At 39.3% G+C, this 15,205-nt stretch overlaps 2 protein-coding genes across 2 annotated transcripts in view; one reads left to right on the top strand and one right to left on the bottom strand.

The window, feature by feature from the left end:
- LOC139166905 (uncharacterized) overlaps window positions 1-15,205 on the bottom strand; it is a 984,072-nt gene that overhangs the window by 229,201 nt on the left and 739,666 nt on the right. The gene's annotated exons all lie outside the window — the stretch shown is intronic.
- The window catches only part of TMEM255B (transmembrane protein 255B), a 51,322-nt gene that overhangs the window by 33,652 nt on the left and 2,465 nt on the right, over window positions 1-15,205 (top strand). Inside the window, exons 6-7 of the mRNA XM_070751118.1 lie at window positions 6,464-6,549; window positions 8,861-9,020. Of these exons, the coding sequence (XP_070607219.1) occupies window positions 6,464-6,549; window positions 8,861-9,020 (246 nt within the window). The remainder of the gene's footprint in view (window positions 1-6,463; window positions 6,550-8,860; window positions 9,021-15,205) is intronic.

Below are 15,205 nucleotides of genomic sequence, written 5' to 3'. Positions count from 1 at the left end.
ACATAAATGGTTTGTTGGGAAATGCCATTGCTGTTTTCCTGTGGATGTTTGTGTGGAATGACATTCGGTCAGATGTACCCAAGTTACCTTAATAGCTGATGATTTATATTAGCCTCCAAACGTCAACTATTAATGGTAATAACCTGACAAAATTCAAGAATGTCTGCAGATTCTATCTGGAGTTCTTTTGGTCTTCAGCCAAGGATTGGAACACTCAGGCACAATCCTGGGGCCGAAGTAACGTTTTGCTTCCTCTTACTCTCAGGAGTTTTTTGTTGTTGTTGTTTTGTTTTGGCAGAATATATTTCCAGCCTATTGAATAAAGAGAACATCCATGTAAACAAAACAAAAATAGGATGTGTGTGTAGAGAGAGGGACAATCCCCAGGAGAGAATCTAAACTTAACTTATTCAATGAACTGCTGTTTTCTGAAAAATAAAATTAAGGCCTCTTTAACATGTTTGCATATTTTTCTTTTCTTTTTTATATATTTTTTAATTTTATATCGACCAACGTACAAACAACATTAAACATTTATATTTATCTATATACATAATAATTAATATTTTACAATTCTGGTTTTTTTACATTATATTTCCTTAATACTAATTCCTTTTCTTATTTTTTTTCTATCCAGTTATACAGTTTCTCCCACACTTTGTAGTAGTTCTTATTTTGTTTATCCTGTAATTCATACATTAATTTACTTAATTTAGTGCAGTCTAACATTTTCTTGATCACCATCTCTTCATTTGGTGTCTTTTCTTGTTTCCAATTTTGTGCGAATGCCAATCTTGCTGATGTTAGTATGTGTGTTATTAAATAATAGTCTTCTGTGCTGTGTTGACCTCTGATTATTCCTAATAAATACATTTCTGGTTTTGTTTCTGTTCTGTCTGGGTTCCCCCAGACCTCAACACCAACTGGAAAAAACAGCCAGACACGCTGGTAAAAGCAAAAGTACTTTATAGCTTGAAAAATAAACACAGAGAAAAACCTGATCTTCCCAACAGGCAGGCTAGGAGACTTTACAGCAGAGTCCTGATGTCCAGACAATACAGCAAACTTCTTGCTGGCACACCCACCACTGTAGAGCATAAGATCCCCACCTTTTCCCCCCCAAGGTTTCAGTATTCAAAGTCACAAACCAGAATTCCAAGATGCCAAAGATCACAGCCAGGTCCCAAGACTCCCAAAGATAATACTCCACAAGCCAGGAAGGGTGGGTCTGCCTTTTAGCCTTTCCAGAGAGCACCACACCCAAACCTAGCTGTTGCCTCTTTAGTGCTGAAAGTACCTATCCAATTGCTCCCTTCTTTGTGTTGCTCTTCTCTGTCGCAGATCGATTATTGCTTGTGCATTTTCCTCTAAGGAATCCAGGCTGCTTGCTGGGGAGAGCTCCCTCTCGGGGGCCTCTGGCTGTTCCCCCTCTTCCTCAGCCTGGGATTCCTCCTCCTCGTCTGCCTGCACCTCCTGTTCCTCATCCTCCCCCTCTGAGCAGGAAACCGACAGAAGATCAGCCGTTCCCTGAGGGGCCTCGGACGGAAGCACAATAGTTTCTAATTTATATTCCAATATTTCTTCCAGCTACCTCTGAGTTCTAGTCCAAAATTTTCTTGCTTCCAGGCATAATCACCAGCTGTGATAATATGTTCCTATGGCTGTTTTGCACTTCCAGCATTTATTACTTATACTCGGGTGTATTTTAGCTAAGCTTGCTGGGGCATAATGCCATCGGTAAAACGTTTTGTATAGGTTTTCTTTATATGGTATAGATAATGTCATCTTATAATTTACTTTCCATAATTTTTGCATATTTTTCACCTACTTTGAACAACACATTCTGCTTCTGCTACTATTGGTAAAAGCAAGGGAATTCTACATATATGTATTATTATTATTTATTGTTATTATTATTATTATTTATTAGATTTGTATGCCACCCTTCTCCAAAGCCTCGTGGAGGCTCACAGAATGCAAAAGCAACGCAACAAATCTAATTAATTAAAAATTACTACTAAAATCCCATATATAATAAAATCAGTCAGCCAATTCATTCACAATCAGACATTACATCTCGTAAACAGAGGAAGGGGGCTTGATCTAATTGCCCCATGCCTTGCGAAAGGCGAGGAGGGTGGGGACAGTGTGAATCTCTGGAGGGAACTGATTCCAGAGGGCCGGAGCCGTCATAGAGAAGGCTCTTCTCCTGGGCCCCACCACACGACATTGTCTAGCCAACAGGACCCGAAGAAGGCCAACTCTGTGGGACCTAGCTGGTCACTGGGATTCATGGGGCAGAAGGCAGTCCCGCAAATAATTTGGTCCGATGCCATGTGCCATTTATGTTTGCTCTAGCTGCACCCTGCTTCTGAAGTTTGTTTGTTTGTTTGTATCCTGCCTTTATACTTTTTACAAAAAGCTCAATATTCACCATTTATCTCTCCTCTACAAGATATCTCATAGGTCCCTATACAAAGCAACTTTGATCTCTAGCAGTTTTAGATTTTTTACTTATTCAGACGGTTTTTTGTTACTTAGCAAATATGGAAACCAGTGCAATGAATAGTTTCTGTTATCCTGCAAATTGACATTTGTCCTTACGTTCCTACACATTTTGGCTGGACAGCCAAGTGGCTTTTGTCTCAGGAGCCCTGAACTCTGACAACAATTCTCAAGATTTTTTATTTTATTTTTATTTATTTTATTTATTTATTTTGTCCAATACACAATGAGGGTTTTAGTGGGTATATATCTATATACACATAGTAAAATACATGATGAAGGTTATAGAGGAGATACTCATAGTAAAATATATCTAAGAAATAATAGAAAAGAAGATAAAGTAATAGAACATATCAATGAAAGAATAGAAGAAGAGATACAGTGATACCTCAAGATACGAATCCCTCGTCTTACGAACAACTCGTGATACGAACCCGGGGTTCAGAAACTTTTTGCCTCTTCTTACGAACTTTTTTCGAGTTACGAACCAGCACCCCCCTGAACCCCGAACCCGGGTTCGGGGGGGTGCTGGGAAGCCCCCAGGCCGGCTGCGACCTTTTAAAACAGCCGCGCCGCTTCCCATCTGTCTCCTGAAGCCGAACGGCAAAGCCGAACTTCCGCGTTCGGCTTCAGGAGACAGATAGGAAGCGGGATTATCTGTGATAATTTGATTATTCAGATTTTTCTTCCCAATGTGTAGGACAGAGCATTTGCTAGTTGAGATTTGGAGTTGCCATGTGTTAGACCACTCAGAAACAGCGTCAAGGTCTTTTTGGAGAGTAGTTGTGTTATCGGTGGTGTTGAAGAGTTTTACATCGTCGGCGAAAAGGACACAGTTGCTTGTGATGTAATCGCAAAGGTCATTGATGTAGAGAATGAAGAGCGTTGGTCCCAGTACACTACCTTGGGGAACACCGCTTTTAACTGGGACGGGGGTGGATATGGTGCTTCCTATTTTGACCACTTGTTGTCTGTTTGACAGGAATGCTGTAAGATTTGAAGATTCACCATCATTGCCCTTAATTTTCTCATACTCTGTCTAAAACATGCAGGATTGTCCAAAAAAAAAATAATCAAGATAGCGATGGCTACTACAATCAAATGAACGCTGTGCCAATTTTTCTCTGCCTTGTCTGGACATCACAACTGCCATCTTGACTTCTTTTTTGATTATAGCTTGCAGAGAGCCCTGGCATCTTTGAAAAGCAGTTACATAGATGTATTCCAGTTTCCTCCTCTCTCTGAAATTCATTTATGTTATTAATTTTTCATAGGGCATTTGAGATTTTGTTCATCTGTCCTAGTCTATTAGATTCACAGAATTGTCACACAGAATTTTATTTTGCAGTGTCTATGAAATGTGCTATTTTTAAAGCTAGTGTTGCAAAATGGGGATTGTAGAAGAAGATGTAGCCTTGCACATACGTGCTAGTTGTTACCGTCTCTAGGGGGCATTCTCAACTCCATTTCTAATCTTAAAAGCCAGCGCTGTCTAATGGTGATTCCGTTGTCATGTGGCAAACATGACTAAATGCTGAAAGCACACAGAATAATGGGAGTTCACTCCGTTAAGCGGCGCGAGGAATTCGAAGCGTTGAACTGCCAATCTTTCTGATTGACAAGCTCAGCATCTTAGCCACTGAGCCATCATGTCCCCTAGAACAGGTAATAGAAATTAAATAAAGCAGAATTGAAAATGCAAATAATGCATATTGCAAAGCTCAAGACATGCATCATTGCTTGTTCTTTTTTGTTGCTCGAGATTAACAGGAATCATAATGCGTAATAATAACAAAATTTTAGACCTTAGAAGAGTAATCTCAGTAAGAGTCCAGATGAATTTTTACCAAGTGAAGAAGGAACCTAGTCCAAGTCTGAAACAATAGTGAAAAATGAAATGAAATCTTATTGCTCTGAAAACAATTGCTGCTTCCCAATCATGTTTCAGCAAACAGAGACTTCTTCCAATCTTGGATCAATTCTAGGAAAAAAATGAGGAGGAGTTGGGGGAAGGATTCAATTCCTGGAAAAACTATTATCTTCCCCTTTATTGATGAAGATAACTTTTCCAGAGTTGAAAATGAATGTAAAAACAAAGGATCAAAGAAAATAGGGATCTCAGTTCAGCAGCTCAAACCTAGTCTACATTTATCTCTTTCCCACTGATTAAAATCAGATTATTTAAACAACAACAACAACTACCAGAAGCTGTAAATTCTACCCCTAACTAATTTCTTCCCTATTGGTTTTTTCCCTCTATCAACAAGGTTCTTAGCTGCATCCTTGCTCCCTCTGTGAAACATCTCTGGGTTTTAGGCTTGTCTGGTCAGCATTGCTGATGATTATATTTGAGTTGTGAAATAAAATATTATAGTTGTCATTCCTCCTGTCATTTTTTCCTTCCTAAAGAAACAAGGGCACATGATAATAAATTATGTAATGGCATAGGCTCTTAGAATTGAACGGGCCAAGCCCTGTCGAGGCAAGATCCAGCTGAAAGATGGCAGTTTAGAATTCAATACTTCAATAATTGGGAGCCCAACCTCTTCCTGGATATCTTATTATCACAAAGATTTCAGTGCATCAAAGTCCCCTTATCCTCAATATATCATACAGATATATAAGAATGGTTAATATAAGAACAGTTGCAGGAACTGGATATGTCTAGTTTAATGAAAAGAAGGACTAGGGGAGACATGATAGCAATGTTCCAATGTCTCGGGGGTTGCCACAAAGAAGAGGGAGTCAGACTATTCTCCAAAGCACCTGAGGATAGGACAAGAAGTAATGGGTGGAAACTAATCAAGGAGAGAAGCAACTTAGAACTAAGGAGAAAATTCCTGATAGTTAGAACAATTGATCAGTGGAACGGCTTGCCTCCACAAGTTGTGAACGCTCCAACACTGGAAGTTTTTAAGAAGACATTGGATAACCATTTGTCTGAAGTAGTGTAGGATCTCCTGCCCAAGCAGGGGGTTGGATTAGAAGGCTTATTTATTTTTTTTATTTTTTTATTTTTTTATTTTTTTATTTTTTTATTTTTTTATTTATTTATTTATTTATTTTTTATTTATTTATTTATTTGATTTGATTTGTATGCCGCCCCTCTCCGTAGACTCTAGGCGGCTAACAAAAGTAATACAAAATAGCATGTAAATCCAATATTAAAACAGCTAAAAAACCCTTATTTGTAAAACCAAACATACATACAAACAAACATACCATGCATCCAAGGTCCCTTCCAACCCAGTTGTTATTATATTATATAAAATATCTGACACCATCGTTATTCATCAACAGACAGTTTGGTGTAATGCTTCAGACAGTCTTTCTCAACCCTAGCCACCAAGAATTCTGGGAGTTGAAAACCACTGATTTTAGAATTGCTAAGAATTCCAAAACACTGAATTAAGGCATCAGGCTAGAAACAGGGGGCTATGAGTTCCAGTCTTGACTTAGCCAGCTCTCTCATTCCTAAGAAGGAGGTAATGGCAAACCACTTCTGCACTCTTGCCAAGGAAACTGCAGAGACTAGCTCAGACCGTCACTAAGATGCAAGACTATCTCAAAAACACGTCGGGGAATTACAGTTCAACCAAAGATAAACAGAGAAATCATCTAAGAATCTAGATTGTCCTCAACCCTGCCTTTTTATCATTTATATTTGATACATTAATGAGGCCCAGGTGACTAGCCTAACTAGGTTTGCTCATCTTGGAAGGATATTACCTGGTTGAGTGAGGAAGGAATTTCTCTGGGACAATTTCTTTGGAATTTCTGTGAAGATCTTTCTGTTCTAGACAACCCTATTCAAGCACCCCTGAAAGCAAATTTGGCAGTGTTTTTTTTCCCCTAAGGTTCCGGTGGCTGCTGGTTGTCCATCCATATAAGAAGAGGTTCAGCAATAATCTGGCGCAATGGGTGGCACTAATAATTATCACTTGCCTTCTCTTTACAGGTGACTTGTTATGCCTTAAATAACAAATGCCAGCTGAAAGTGAAAAGTAACACATGTTACTGCTGTGATTTATATAACTGTGAAAAGTAAGTATCTTTTAAACTAAGGTTAGAGACCGCAACCCCTGGTCAATGGATGGTACCAGTTCATGGCCCATTGGGAACTGGACCACACAAGTAGTAGGCTTCATTTGCACAAGCACAACGAAGCTTCATTTGCACATGCACTGGAGCTAGGTCCATGGAGCCAGGTAGGTAGGTATGTAGGTAGGTAGGTTGATAGATAGATAGATAGATAGATAGATAGATAGATAGATAGATACATATATACATAGATAGATACATAGATACATACATATCGTATTTTTTGGAGTATAAGACACATATATTTGTCATTTTGAGTTGTTTGTAAAAATAATAAAGGTGGTGGAAATAAAATAAAATTAAAATTAATAAAATAAAATAAATTCAAACCAGTTTCTGTCATTAATTATCAGAGTCTACAGAGAGGGGCGGCATACAAATCTAATTAATAATAACAACAACAACAACAACAATAGTAATAATAATAATAATAATAATAATAATAATAATAATAATGGTAACAAGGATTTACTATACAATGTTTTCCAGTATAAAAATATGGACTTTTAAAAATGTATTATTCCTTAAAACTACAAATGTTTTTGCATTCTATCTATCTATCTATCTATCTATCTATCTATCTATCTATCTATCTATCTATCATCTATCTATCTATCTATCATCTATCTATCTATCTATCTATCTATCTATCTATCTAGCTAGCTAGCTAGCTAGCTAGCTAGCTAGCTAGCTATTTGACTTATATGCCATCCTTCTTTGAGGATTTGTCTCAGTAAATATATATATATATATAATCAGATTTATATATATATATATATATACATACATACATACATACATACATACATACATACATACACACACACACAAGCTGAGAAAGAAGGAGAACATTTGGCCTAGAGGAAGACTACCTAGGTTCAAATCCTGCTAAGGGTATGGCTAGCTGATGAGAACTAAATAGCTTGAAATAGATCTACAGTGGTACCTCGAGATACGAGTTTAATTCGTTCCGGACCTGGGCTCTTAAGTCGAGCAGCTCTTATCTCGAACGACTTTTCCCCATAGGAATTAATGTAAATAATTTTAATTGGTTCCAGCCCTCAAAAAACTCACAAAGTTAGTCTAAATTATGCAGAAAGACATGTTTTTAATGAAGAAATGTACATGTACATATAAATGAATAATGAAGTTTCTTTCACTTAACTTGTAAACTTTCTTAAACTTTTAAATTTACATATGTTCAACTTCTCTGCCACCCAATCCTGTAGGACAGAGGTCCCCAACCCTTTTTGCACCAGGGACCGGCTTTAAGCGATCAAGAGAGGAATGGGTGAATGAATGGACGGAAGGTGGGAAGGAAGGAAGGATAGAGGGAAGGGACAGGAACAGAGGAAGGAAGCAAGGAAACTTATGAAAGGGGAGAGTAAGAGAGGAATGAGTGAAGGGAGGGAGGGAGGGAAGAAGGTGGGAAGGAGAAAGAAAAGAAGAAATAGAGGAAGGGAAGGTAAAAGAGAGAAAGAAAAAGAGCAAGAAAGAAAGAAAGAAAGAAAGGGGGAAGGGACAGGAACAGAGGAAGGAAGCAAGGAAACTTATGAAAGGGGAGAGTAAGAGAGGAATGAGTGAAGGGAGGGAGGGAGGGAAGAAGGTGGGAAGGAGAAAGAAAAGAAGAAATAGAAGGGAAGGTAAAAGAGAGAAAGAAAAAGAGCAAGAAAGAAAGCTGCAAGCACCCCCCCGAGCCCCCCAGGCCGGCTGCAGCCTTTTAAAACACGCGCGCCGCTTCGCAGCTGTCTCCTGAAGCCGAACGCGGAAGTTAGCGTTTGGCTTCAGGAGACAGCTCCTTGGCGCTTGTATCTCGAATTTGGGCTTGTAAGTAGAACAAAAATATCTCTCCCCTCCCAGCTCTTATCTCGAGTTGCTCTTAAGTAGAGCAGCTCTTATGTCGGGGTTCCACTGTATACTAGTCTCCATTCCTTTTCATTATCAGCAAAAATATGTTTTACACACACACACACATAGAGAGAGAGAGAGAGAGAGAGAGAGAGACATAGACATACACAGAGACATAGACATAGACATAGATATACACAGTACCTTGCTATAGTTTTTAATCCTAGGCATCTTGCCAATTTTTCCAGAGTTATTGTTAAAGGGACAGGGCAGGAAAGGAAAGAGTTAGTACATTCCGACAGATGTAATTTTAAAGGAAGAACTACAATAAGAGAGAAGGGACAAAGTTGGAATGGCACCACTTTGCTTTTCATCAGGTGTTAAAGCTCTGATATCCTGTTTCCAGCGCAGAACACTCTACCAGCTATTATGAATTCCTTGGAGTGAGCAGCTGTCAGGATGTGGTTCACCTCTATCGACTGCTTTGGTCATCCACCGTCTTGAACATCATTGGCTTGTTCCTTGGCATAATCACAGCAGCCATACTTGGAGCTTTTAAAGATGTGGTAAGTCTTGCCTGCTGTTGATGGACATTAATCCATGCTAGCATGTTCCTGTTGTCTTGGCAAAATAAAGTATGAATATGCAGTACTTTGGACTTGAACTCAGAGTATGAATGGTATTCATTCATTCATTCATTCATTCATTCATTCATTCATTCATTCATTCATTCCCACCTCGGAAGGATGGAAGCTGAATCAACCTTAAGCCGGTGATGAGATTTGAACTGCTGACCTGCAGATCTACAGTCAGATTTAGTGGCCTGCAGTACTGCACTCTACCTGCTGCGCCACCTCGGCATGCCCTAAATTTATACTTATACAGTGGTACCTCGAGATACGAGTTTAATTCGTTCCGGACCTGGGCTCTTAAGTCGAGCAGCTCTTATCTCGAACGACTTTTCCCCATAGGAATTAATGTAAATAATTTTAATTGGTTCCAGCCCTCAAAAAACTCACAAAGTTAGTCTAAATTATGCAGAAAGACATGTTTTTAATGAAGAAATGTACATGTACATATAAATGAATAATGAAGTTTCTTTCACTTAACTTGTAAACTTTCTTAAACTTTTAAATTTACATATGTTCAACTTCTCTGCCACCCAATCCTGTAGGACAGAGGTCCCCAACCCTTTTTGCACCAGGGACCGGCTTTAAGCGATCAAGAGAGGAATGGGTGAATGAATGGACGGAGGGTGGGAAGGAAGGAAGGAAAGAGGGAAGGGACAGGAACAGAGGAAGGAAGCAAGGAAACTTATGAAAGGGGAGAGTAAGAGAGGAATGAGTGAAGGGAGGGAGGGAGGGAAGAAGGTGGGAAGGAGAAAGAAAAGAAGAAATAGAGGAAGGGAAGGTAAAAGAGAGAAAGAAAAAGAGCAAGAAAGAAAGAAAGAAAGAAAGAAAGAAAGAAAGAAAGGGGGAAGGGACAGGAACAGAGGAAGGAAGCAAGGAAACTTATGAAAGGGGAGAGTAAGAGAGGAATGAGTGAAGGGAGGGAGGGAGGGAAGAAGGTGGGAAGGAGAAAGAAAAGAAGAAATAGAGGAAGGGAAGGTAAAAGAGAGAAAGAAAAAGAGCAAGAAAGAAAGCTGCAAGCACCCCCCCCCCCCGAGCCCCCCAGGCCGGCTGCAACCTTTTAAAACACGCGCGCCGCTTCGCAGCTGTCTCCTGAAGCCGAACGCGGAAGTTAGCGTTTGGCTTCAGGAGACAGCTCCTTGGCGCTTGTATCTCGAATTTGGGCTTGTAAGTAGAACAAAAATATCTCTCCCCTCCCAGCTCTTATCTCGAGTTGCTCTTAAGTAGAGCAGCTCTTATGTCGGGGTTCCACTGTATGTCCTGTTTTCCTGGGATGGCTGAGGTGACTAAGAAAAAATATGTGCTTGAATTAAATAGTTGCGGATGGTGTGTTCACACAGCACAGAATTATCTTATAGTGCCCTGGAGAGACTAAATATAAAGCCACTTTAAAATTAAATCTAATCCTGGTGACAATGGATAGACTGTGTTCATATTGTTTTCTTGTCAACAATGTCTATGTGATTGGCCCTTACTTTCTTCAAAGACATTTACACTTCCTTGTGTTCTGGATGCATGAAAACAATTTCTAAGGACAGATTTTATGAGATATTTCATAGATCTGATTAATTGGCATGAAACCAAAGCCAGTTGAAGCAACCTGTCTGTCATTGATTAACTAGCTAATAGTATCAGTTATAATTTGACTAATGAATGAAATACAACAGCCTAGAGATGCTGCCATATATATTGCCATTAATCTGTGCATCAGTGCTTTATTTAGAATTTGCAGGATGGATAACTAAGGACGAAAACATTAAAGGGATGCCCAAAAAATAATAAATCTTGAAAAAAAGTTTAATAATAATTTTTCCTGAATATACTCACAGCATTTGTGGTCAAGCATTTGACCCCAAACAGTCAAGTGAGCTCAAATGGACGGGAAAGTTTCTGGAATTCAAATCACAAAGAAATTCTGTAAAGGGACAAAGCATATAGCCCAGAGGTCTTCAAATTTGACAACTTTAAGAGTTGTGGACTTCAACTCCCAGAATTCTCCAGCATAGCTAGGAATTGAAATCCACAAATCTTAAAGTTGCCAAGTTTGGGGACCCCTGAATTCATCCCCCCTCTTCCCCTTCCAGGGCTGGGATAATTCCAGGGCTGGGATAATTAACAGGAGGCCATTAATTTGTATATTCATTGGAGAGAAAGGGATTACAAGAGAGTAAGCAAGCACATGGTGAGAAATACATCTTGAAAGCAATGTGCTACTGTTGACCTTTGCCTGGTTATTTTCTGTGAGTAGCTTAGGAGGCCAAATAAAGCATTAGTGTGAAACTGATTAGGGTATTGTCCATTTCAGATAGCAGCACAAAAGGGGGGGGATGGGGTGGTTTCCTATTCATCTAATTAAGAGCTGAGAGTCTTGCACTTAGCATATTTTTAGAGAAGCACTGTTCTGTAAAGAAAAGCTGATCAGAAAGTGATAGATTGTTGAGTAGTGTGGGGCAGGGTGTGAAACAGGGGTGGGCTACTGCCTAGACAGGAGGGGGGGACAGTGGGGTAGCAAAAATGGAGCTCTACCCCAGAGCTCCCAATTTGCACTGAAAGATGTTGAAAGAAAATGCAGGGCATCTTGAATAAACCACACCCATAGTGTGGTTGTAAAAATTTTGGTAGCCCTTCACTGGTGTGAAAATACAGGTAAGGTACAAGACAGTACATTAGATTTCTATTATATCTTCCCTCCAACTTTAACTCAACTCCAGGAGGGTGATTGTGGGAAAGGTTTAGGGAGCAACCCAAAGTTATCCACTAAGCTTTCTAGTGCCCTGGGGAGAGTAGTCCTAGTTAGCTTCTGAAGGGCAGCATATAGCTAGTCAAGTATTAGTCTGCTTGAGCATCTTCTGTTTGAAGTTCTGCCTCTTTTCTTTATTCTGCAACACTCATAAGGGAAAGACAGAAGGCATTCGTGACATACAGTACAGTACTTAGAATCTACAAAGTCTATGCATTGGGGAATCCATTAACTCCAATATGTCTCATGTATAGCAAAGGTCCTTACAGCTCATTTGCCCCAGAAGAATTTATGGTTCAGTTAGCAAGCTGAGAATGTGGCAATGAAATTAGTTCAGGAGCTGTAAAATGAAAAAATAATCAAAATGAAAAACAAATGTCAGCTTCCTCACTAGATTAAAATAACCTAGCTTGCTGCAGTATATTTACATTTCCTAGGTTTTTCTGTTTACAATAATTTTCATCTAATCATCTTGGTTAAATCTCACAAAGCTGCTTATCTAGATCTCATGCAATTGAGAAAGCATCCATCTTTCTTACCTTAAGCAGGACTATCGTATCCAAGCTGCCAAAATCTTAATGCCCCCTACATAGTGGAAAATTACAGTTTTCTTTATTGGTTTGCTACCTTTTATGTATGTCCAGATTTTTTGTAGCTCCGATACTGTAAATCTATTTTTATTTAATATACTAGTGACTTATCAATGCAATCTGCACTAAATATTTTGCACTTTAGTTTCTTTGGAAAACTCGAAGATTTTTAGTGCTTTGGGACATTGCCTTTTTTTTAAAGAACAAAATCTAAGGAATTGTAATAAGCACATGCCATTGTTTAATAAGGCTGTGCAGCATTTGGAATTTGAAATCTATTACACATTTCTATCCAGCTGTCATCTTTGTATACATATGCTAAAATTTATAATGTGTTTTCTGCTGGTCATAATTTTTATAAATAGCTTTTATTAAATGATTTTTATTAAAATAATTTACATGCATGATAAGAAACACATTCAAACATACAGTCAAGTAAATGTGAAAAAGAAAATGAACAAATAAAAATGGGCATAGAAAAATGAAAAGAATGGAAAAGAGCAGAACAGATGAATATATACTTGTATATATTAATATATATTTTGTTTTATATTAATATATAAAACTTCTGATCTTCCTCTTGGCAGCTTTACATGCAATTCTAATCAAATTTGAGATTACATCATAATTCTCTGCTGGTCTTAAAGTTTTAGCCTCCATGGAATATGCTTGTGTTGCTATTTTTTAGAACGTACTGTGCCAACAACGTAATTAACATGGATGGTGGGATGTAGTTAAGATAAAACAGAAATATCTTGCACTTTTAGTTGGTCTCGCATACTGAGTGATCAGACTTCACTTTTATTTAAAAAATTGACAATGTTATTGCTAACTGCTCATGCAATTATTAATGTGGACAATTTTATTTTATTAAGTATTTATATTTGCAAAGCGGGGCCAGGAAACAAATGACTGTTTAGGAGACACAAATCAAGATTTGCTAGGCAACTGAAAGAAAGATAACTTAAAGCAGTCATGCAGTGCTGAGTTGGACTTTTTATATAAAAATCCACTCTTGGCAGAAAGCAACTGCCAAATCCACCCCCCCATCCCATGTAATATCCAAGTCTGTCGGCTACTATAGTTAACCTGGAATACTGCAGTTGCAATTCCCTAACCTATGCCTGAAGCATTGTCTTAAAAGAATGTTTCTTCTTGCCCCAATGAATAGAACACATAAGGTTGGATTGTACTATAAATTTATTTATTTTATTTATTATTTAGATTTGTATGCCGCCCCTCTCCGTGAACTCGGGGCGGCTCACAACAGACATAAACAAATCGTACAAATCCAAATAAATTCAAATAAATTTAAATATTTAAAAAAGTTTAAAAAGAACCCCGATATACTAACAAGCACACACACAAACATACCATACATAAATTGTACGTGTCCGGGGGAGATGCTTCAGTTCCCCCATGCCTGACGACAAAGGTGGGTTTTAAGAACTTTACGGAAGGCAGGGAGAGTAGGGGCAGTTCTAATCTCCGGGGGGGAGTTGGTTCCAGAGAGTCGGGGCCGCCACAGAGAAGGCTCTTCCCCTGGGGCCTGCCAACCGACATTGTTTAGTTGACGGGACCCGGAGAAGGCCCACTCTGTGGGACCTAATCGGTCGCTGGGATTCATGCGGCAGGAGGTGGTCTCGGAGGTATTCTGGTCCAATGCCATGAAGGGCTTTAAAGGTCATAACCAACACTTTGAATTGTGACCGGAAATTGATCGGCAACCAATGCAGACTGCGGAGTGATGGCGAAACATGGGCATACCTAGGTAAGCCCATGACTGCTCTCGCAGCTGCATTCTGCATGATCTGAAGTTTCCGAACACTTTTCAAAGGTAGCCCCATGTAGAGAGTGTTACAGTAGTCGAATCTCGAGGTGATGAGGGCATGAGTGACTGTGAGCAATGAGTTCCGGTCCAGATAGGGCCGCAACTGGTGCACCAGGCGAACCTGGGCAAACGCCCCCCTCGCCACAGCTGAAAGATGGTTTTCTAATGTAAGCTGTGGATCGAGGAGGACGCCCAAGTTGCGGACCCTCTCCGAGGGGGTCAATAATTCCCCCCCCAGGGTAATGGACGGACAGATGGAATTGTCCTTGGGAGGCGGAACCCACAGCCACTCCGTCTTATCCGGGTTGAGCTTGTTCAAAAGACAACTGAAGGAAAGAGAATTATTCTGCTAGATGCTGGCCTACAGAACCCTTATCTCGTTGTCTCTCAACCGTGGCAGCCTTAAGATGGTGGACTTCAACTTCCAGAATTTCCCTCACAATCTTAAAGCTATCTAGTTTAGCTCTAACACTTTGCTGCCCTGTAGTGTTGTATGGATTTTTGCAGCCTTTGAAGAGAACTTGTCAACCCTATTATTAGCTCATTTTACATTATGTGGTTCTCAATCTTTCTAATGCTGCGACCCCTTAATATAGTTCCCCATGTTATGGTGTCCCCCAACCAGTGATGGGCTCCTACAGGTATGATCAGGTACACAGAACCGGTAGAAAAGTTTTTGTCAGATACGCAGAATTGGTAGAAAAAAATTGATTCCCCCCTCCCTTTTTTCCCCCTTCTGGGCTCTGGGTGTGTTTTTCCTATTGCAGTAAATGAAGCTGAATGTTTATAATTTTAGAAGAGATGTGTGTGTGTGTGTGTGTACACACTATATAGTAGATAATGTATATTTTTGTGTGCCTGTGTGTGATATGTATGTACACATATGGCATGTATATATAGAATTAAATAGTATATTTTGGATGTTCAGGAATAGTAAAGGAAATTGTATCTCTTTGAGGCA

This window comes from Erythrolamprus reginae, chromosome 4 (assembly GCF_031021105.1).
Source record: "Erythrolamprus reginae isolate rEryReg1 chromosome 4, rEryReg1.hap1, whole genome shotgun sequence".
Lineage (NCBI taxonomy): Eukaryota > Metazoa > Chordata > Lepidosauria > Squamata > Dipsadidae > Erythrolamprus > Erythrolamprus reginae.
This window is presented reverse-complemented; position numbering and strand designations above follow the sequence as displayed.